The sequence below is a fragment of the Gigantopelta aegis genome, chromosome 8 (genome assembly GCF_016097555.1).
Source record: "Gigantopelta aegis isolate Gae_Host chromosome 8, Gae_host_genome, whole genome shotgun sequence".
In the NCBI taxonomy this organism is placed as follows: Eukaryota; Metazoa; Mollusca; class Gastropoda; order Neomphalida; family Peltospiridae; genus Gigantopelta; species Gigantopelta aegis.
Genome location: NC_054706.1, coordinates 7,634,277 through 7,642,384, shown reverse-complemented (window position 1 = coordinate 7,642,384; position 8,108 = coordinate 7,634,277). Strand labels below are relative to the sequence as shown.

Sequence of the window (8,108 nt, the reverse complement as noted above, 5' to 3'; positions counted from 1 at the left end):
CAATAAAGTTCCAAAATGTGAATATTCGCAAAAACGCTGCCACGTGCAAACCATGTCACCACTGCACGTGCGTTGTCTGCACGTGCAACATGAACACCGACAGTATAAAAGTGCAGGGTGTTCGCTTGCCTGGCCTCTGTATCTGGCCGACAGTTGACAATCCAGGACATGCCACGTCTCAGTGAACCGCAGAGAAACAATGCCATCTGCCGACTAGACGCAGGCGAATCCAGAACGGCCGTTGCCAGGGCATTCCATGTGTCCCCAAGCACCATCTCCAGACTGTGGGACCGTTACCAGCAACATGGATCAACACGTGACCTCCCTAGATCCGGTCGACCACGGGTCACTACCCCCGGGCAGGACCGCTACATCCGGGTACGCCACCTTCGGGAACGATTGACTACTGCCACCTCCACAGCCGCAGCAATACCAGGTTTGCGCAGGATATCCGACCAGACCGTACGGAACCGCCTACGTGAGGTAGGAATTCGTACCAGACGTCCAGTTCGAGGTGTCATCTTAACACCACAACACCGTCGACTCCGACTGCAGTGGTGCCAGATTCATCGACAATGGCCTCAACTGCGATGGAGACAGGTGTGGTTCAGTGACGAGTCCCGATTTCTGCTCCGACGTCATGATGGAAGATGTCGCGTGTATAGGCGTCGTGGTGAACGTTATGCGGCAAACTGCGTGCAGGAAGTGGACAGATTCGGCGGGGGTAGTGTCATGGTGTGGGCAGCCATCTCACACACTGGCAGAACTGACCTGGTCCACGTGCAGGGCAACCTGAATGCACAGGGCTACATTGACCAGATCCTCCGGCCACACATCGTTCCAGTTATGGCCAACCCCAACGCAGTGTTCCACCATGACAACGCCAGGCCTCACACAGCACGTCTCACAACGGCTTTCCTACAGAACAACAACATTAATGTCCTTCCTTGGCCATCGATATCACCGGATTTGAACCCAATTGAGCATCTATGGGACGAGTTGGACCGACGCCTCCGACAGCGACAACCACAGCCCCAGACCCTGCCCGAGCTGGCAGCAGCCTTGCAGGCCGAGTGGGCCACCATCCCCCGGGACGTCATCCGTACTCTGGTTGCTTCAATGGGCAGGCGGTGCCAGGCAGTTGTCAACACACGCGGAGGCCACACCCGGTATTGACTCCAGATGACCTTGACCTTGGTGGTGTGTCCTATCACTTACTCACAATGGACTAGAGTGAATTGTGAACAATCCTGCAACATTTGGTAATTATCGGACTCACCATTCAATAATGAAATCAATTCTCCAAATGTTACGACAATGTGGTTTTGCGTTTCTTCTTTTGAAGAGTATATAAGTTTAATCGTAGAAATATTTTATTAGTCGGAAACATCTTACAATGCAGCAAACTCAGGAATGTCCCTTAAAGTCCTTTAACTAAAGACTCGTATACACTGGATGTGGCACGTGTGTGCAGTGTGGCTAAAATATTTTTAAAATACATTCGTTTTAATGAATGTCCATGTACACTGGAATGAAATAATTGTATGTGGTATACATACAGACACACAATGAAAACGCAAAACAGATATTTTTCAATATTTTGTTGTGATTAACGAAAAATATATTTATTGGACTTAAAATAACAATTTATGAGAGGAAGATGGTGGATGATTACCATTCTGGAGAGCAAACTGTAGTCTCGCAGCACGATGTCGCGGTGTCATGATGTTACCAATCTAATTAAAATTCACTCCACTATTATATGTGGATCTAACACCAGCCAGTTGGAGCTCATGTCCACCAATCAAAACCTTACTTGCAGAATCCTGCCAGTGATTTAAAAATAATTTGAAAACATTCCGAATTATCCTGAGGATATACGATATGTTTCATGTGAATTACGAATGCCTTATTTAGACCAGTAGAACTAATTTTAATCGGATTGCTAACAACACTGCGTTGTCCCCAATGTCCAGGTAACATTTCGTCTGTAAATAATAATTTAAATATTGACCAATCACACTTCACCTTTTATAACGTTATTTGGGAGCATACAAATTCGAAAAATATCGGGCGAGTCTATTTTGGTGGCCGCAGTACAGCGAACCATACCAATACGTACGGGGTGGGTTATCAGTCTTCAATTTTACATTAAAAATTATTTATTTAGTTATAAAAAAACCCAACTATATCAGTCTTCAGTTTTACATTACAAATTATTTATTTTATAAAATAAAACATGTTTTACGGCATTCGTAATTCACACGAAACATGTCGTATACCCTCAGGATAATTCGGAATGTTTTCAAATTATTTTTAAATCACTGGCAGGATTCTGCAAGTAAGGTTTTGATTGGTGGACATGAGCTCCAACTGGCTGGTGTTAGATCCACATGTAATAGTGGAGCTAATTTTAATTAGATTGTGATGTTACCGTTGTACGGGCGTCTGCATCCGAGTCCAGCCGTTCTGAGTCGACATATGATCGTCATCGGATGGATAGGCCTTCCATGACGTCCTATCGTGTTGCTTGCTGTCATCGTCGCAGTTCTGAAGCGGTCACGGAGGTGGTGTCATCGAATCTGCCGATCTTGGCGTGGGGTCGTAACGGGACGTTGACCAGGTCGAGGTCGATCACGGACACTCCTAGCCTGTTGATGACGTTCAGCAAGTCTTCCAATAGTTGATGGATGGACTCTGAAGGTCCTAGCAACTTGGCTTTGCGAAATCCCCCCATGAACCATGCCCAAGGCTCGCTCCCTTTGTTCTTCTCCGAGTCGTGGCATTCTTAATATGACGAGGAATACGACACCATTACGTGACTTTTATGTGTCCACATACTGGCATTTCACGTGCATTGCATGCAGCATGATTGAGCATGTAGTGAACGAATTTCACACCATTTTGTGTTTCTGCTATTGTATGTGTAACGAGAACAAATCCAGGATTAAAACCCAGACAAAAGTACCAATCAATGGCTTCCTCTCATAAATTGTTATTTTAAGTCCAATAAATATATTATTCATTAATCACAAGAAAATATTGAAAAATATCTGTTTTGCATTTTCATTGTGTGTCAGTATAGATGCCCAAAACGCACAGGCACTAGCCGCATCCAATCTATATGAGCCTTAAGAGCCAACAACCATATATTTGTATACAGGCCTGTACTCAGGGGGTGTGTGTGCGTGCGCGTACGCACGTAGCCCCCCTCCCCCGTTTTTTTTTTTTTTTTACCAAAGGTCCATATTTTATCTATCAAATTTAGATAACATTATGTAAACATTGTTTGTTTTTTTCTTCGCGTTAAAACTACATTCCCTGGAATATTTTTTATTATTTAAGCATATAGAACAGAAAAAACAATTACGTTTGGTGCATATATGACGCCGCACTACGCTGGCTTATCCAGGTCAAAAACAAAGCCAGTATTTTGAAAGTGGGACACTTTTGACGGGCTCGTACCGATCTCGGTTTTCATTGGCTTATCACAAGTATAGAATTTCCCAACAAGAGATCACGTGAGATTTCGCAATTTTTTTTACAAATTTAACTGTCTTGATTGAGGGGTTGTCTCACATCTCCAAAACATATTTATATCCATAGAGGTATGGTACAACGCCTTTCCAGGGGTCGGTGAGTGGGGGATTTGCCTTGAAATTTTGACAGTGGCCAGCTGTTGGCATACGCGTTACATGTAAGGGGGTGTTACTAATTACGTAACGCTCTAGGGATAGAGGAAGAGGGTACCCTGTTCGATTTACGTAACATTTTTCAAGACTATATGTTATTTTTATTCATTACTTAGACCTAAAAAGGTGGTTTTTGGAAATGCGCGGTCAGTCTAGGATCGATCCCCATCGGCGGGTATACAAAAAGACCATGGTATGTGATATCCTGTCTGTGGGATGGTACATATAAACGATCCCTTGCTATAAAAAAAAATGTAGCTGGTTTCCAAGGCGCGTGTGCAGGGATTTCAGCAGGGTTGGAGTTATAGACTGTGTTGAGCGAAGTTTATATGGGGCCATGCTCCCCCCCCCCCCCCAAAAAAAATACATTTCAGTTTTTTTAAAGCTTGGGCAAGTAAGGGTTTCGACCTCCAATACCCTCCCCCTGCACATGCACCCGATTCCTCTCTAAGATTATGTCAAAATTACCAAATGTTAAACATCCAACAGCAGATGGAAGGAAGGATAGGATATGTTTTATTTAACGACGCACTCAACATATTTTATTTACGGTTGTATGGGGTCGGATCATTATTAAATCAATATGCTTTATCTTTGATGTTGTTAAACACCCCCCCCCCCCCCCCCCAACTTTACCCTTTCCAAATGAAATAATACTTATTTGAATTTTAACTAAAGACTAGTACCGTATCCTCAACCGAACGTTCTTCGTACAGCACAAGATTTCTCTTTTAATTTTTTGAGACGAACCCTACAATTCGAAATCGGCAAACGCACGTGTTAACTGAAACTGACAACAAGCAGTAATTTGTGCTTTGCCGAGCTATGGCGGCACAGGCGACGAATCAAGCGTATACGTTTGACGATGTCCGTTCATAGCGAACACACACAACTTTTTTAAAAGTGCATTCGAGTTTGTATTTCACATTTGTACATGATGTTATAATATGGTAACCAGAGAATGTAACTTTAATTCTTACAAGTCTTAGCAATTGTTGGTCTCATCACGAGGAATTCACACCCCTATTAAAAATCCTGCGTATATTATATGACAAAGCAAAAAAACAAAAAAAACCCCACCCAAAAACAAGACAAGCATGTACAAAAGAATATATGTATATTACAAGCAATAAAAGTACAAAATACAAAATGAATAGGAAAATAATTGCATGTACATTAGTTTACTGTTACAAGCTTCAACATGCTGGGCCCAGCACAAGTCCATCTATAGTAAAATGAAGTGGAACAGCTAATTTACATGTCTGTTATTGTTTTGTCATTTTGTTATTTTTTGTCGTTGTTATTATTTTATTTTGAGGGGGTGTCCAAGGTGGCTGTCACTGCTCCAAGGACTCACATCTCTGAGAGCGACTGTCACAGCTGAGGGTGTGTCAATTCTGAGGGTGAATGTCACATCTGAGGTGAATGTCACATCTGAGGGTGACTGTCACATCTCCGATGGTGGCCGTCAATTCTGAGGGTGACTGTCATAATTCTAAGGGTGACTGTCATAGTTCTAAAGATGACCATCAGCTGAAAGTGACTGTCACAGCTCTGAGGGTGACTGTCACAGCTTTGAGGGTGGCTGTAAGTTCTGAGGGTGGCTGTCACAGATCTGAGGGCGACTGTCACTGCTCTGAGGGCGACTGTCCAGCTCTGAGGGTGACTGTCGTAGCTCTAGGGATGACTGTCACAGCTCCGAGGGCAACTGTCACAGCTCTGAGGGTGACTGTCACAGCTCTGAGGGCGACCGTCACAGCTCTGAGGGTGACTGTAACAGCTCTGAGGGTGACTGTCACAGCTTTGAGGGCAGCTGTTAAAAAATTGACAGGTTGTCACAGCTCTGAGGTCAGTGATAGCTCTAATGATGACATCAGAGTTGCTTTAGCTTCCTTTATTGCCTTTGTGGTAAGCTGGACACTTAGTTCTGCAGAATTCTTTCAAACCATAAACTGATTCAGTGTTGATCATAGTTGCGGCCACAGATGTTTATCTCAATGCATGTATACATTAAAAATAAGAAAATAATTTTATTATTATAATAAAGTTGTTGTTAACATTTAAAAAAAAATAAAAATGGAATGAATATTCATAGATACTGTACAACTATGAATAAAGTTTCAGTGATATAAAACTTGTAGTGTGTGACAAAACAGAACTAAACATGAAAAATTAACATTAAGCAGAGTGCAAACGTTGACAAGGTTGAAAACATCAGAAACATGACCATTTCTCACCTTTTCACTTCATCAAGGAAAGAGAAAAATGAGCCAAACTAAGAGTCAAATGGACAAAATCAATAAATGATACATTACTAACGAAGACAAAGTATAGAGATCCAAAAACCATTAATCACATTGGTTACATACTATGTTTGTAATTTGTCTTCATGGTGTTTTTCTCCATGCCAACCAGTGCCTCACAACTCTATAATAAAGGTCATCAACATGTTGTTTCAAACAAATTTAATTAACAACATTTGGTGATCAGTTGAAAATTTAGTAGCAGCTACTACTGTATTTATCATTTTAGAATGTGCATAGTAAATCGCGACACAATACTGAAAACGTTTGTATAAAAGATCCCTTGCAGCCGTTTTGACAGGAGTAACCCTATGTGGCATCAACAGATTCCTCTGTGTTAAATCAAACATGGTTGACATCAACTAGCGGTAGGGGCGGGATGCAGCCCAGTGGGGATCGATCCCCATCGGTGGGCTATTTCTCGTTCCAGCCAGTGCACCACGACTGGTATATCAAAGGCCGTGGTATGTACTATCTTGTCTGTAGGATAGTGCATATAAAAGATCCCTTGCTGCCAATTGAAAAGAGTAGCCCATGAAGTGGCGACAGTGGGTTTCCTCTCTCAATACCTGTGTGGTCCTTAACCACATATTTGGTGGTTTTTTGTCATCCAGAATTCTGCAAAAATCTATATATTTTTTTATCTCATGGTTATATATTGGTTTCTTTGTCACGAGGAATTCTGAAAAAACCTACATATTTTTAATTTTTAATTTTTTTGTTATCCAGAATTCCAGAAAAACCAAGATGTTTTTATCTCATGATTATGTATTGTTTTGTCCAGCACTACAAAAACCCTCAGATGTTTTTATCTCATGATTATGTATTGTTTTGTCCAGCACTACAAAAACCCTCAGATGTTTTTATCTCATGATTATGTATTGTTTTGTTATTCAGAAGTCAAGAAAAAACCCACCAATGTTTTTCAATTCATGATTATGTATTGTTTTTCCATCCAGAACTCTGAAAAAAACCAGCATGTTTTTTATCTCCTGATTATGCATTGTTTTTGTTGTCCAGAACTCTGAAAACCAGCAGATGTTTTTCAATTCATGCTTATTTATTGTTTTTTTCATCCAGAACTCTGAAAAAAACAGGATTTTTTCATCTCATGCTTATATGTTGTTTTTGTTGTCCAGAACTCCGAAAACCAACATATGTTTTTTATCTCCTGATTATGCATTGTTTTTGTTGTCCAGAACTCTGAAAACCAGCAGATGCTTTTCATCTCATGATTATGTATGGTTTTCTTTGTCATCAAACATAGCATGTAGCAACTTCTTCTGACTGTCCCCGGATCGAAAGAGACGCATCATCAGAGACGGTTTCCCTGGAGACGGGACGGTCTCATCCAGCTGCATGTTTTCCTCCTCCACGTGTGGAGAGCTGCTCTTGAGGATGAAGTCCGGAACGTTCCTCGGGTTGAAGTCACACTTCCTCTGATGGTTCGACAGCTGCTGTAGCTGACCCACAAACTCACACCCAGACAGACGGAACGAACACGCAACCTGGAAACAAACAAATCTGTAGAATTAAATCTCTTGTTTACCACACTCACACCCAGACAGACGGAACAAACACGCAACCTGGAAACAAACAAATCTGCAGAATTAAATCTCTTATTTACCACAAACTCACACCCAGACAGACGGAACAAACACGCAACCTGGGAACAAACAAATCTGCAGAATTAAATCTCTTATTTACCACAAACTCACACCCAGACAGACGGAACAAACAAACAACCTGGGAACAAACAAATCTGCAGAATTAAATCTCTTATTTGCCACAAACTCACACCCAGACAGATGGAACAAACACGCAACCTGGAAACAAACAAATCTGCAGAATTAAATATCTTATTTGCCACAAACTGGACTGGTGTCACTCATGGTGCTACCCATCTCAAAGCTTGGTTTTTAAAATAATTTTTATTAAATCTTAAATTAATTTTATAAAAAAAATATTTTATTTAAAAATTGTGATAAATCTACCTATATGTTGGTTCCGAACTCATACCGTGACAGACATGCAACCTAGAAACAAAACATATTAAATGAATTAAATGTCTTACCTACTATAAATTATATTAGTGTTGCTCATAGTTGTACCC

At 41.3% G+C, this 8,108-nt stretch overlaps 1 protein-coding gene across 2 annotated transcripts in view; it reads right to left on the bottom strand.

The window, feature by feature from the left end:
- Positions 1-4,796: 4,796 nt before the first annotated feature.
- Positions 4,797-8,108, bottom strand: part of LOC121379356 (RING finger protein 151-like) — a 28,301-nt gene continuing 24,989 nt past the window's right edge. For both annotated transcript variants that reach the window (XM_041507931.1, XM_041507932.1), the window contains one exon: positions 4,797-7,503. In XM_041507931.1, coding sequence (XP_041363865.1) covers positions 7,231-7,503 — 273 coding nt within the window. In that variant the 3' untranslated portion in view covers positions 4,797-7,230. The remainder of the gene's footprint in view (positions 7,504-8,108) is intronic.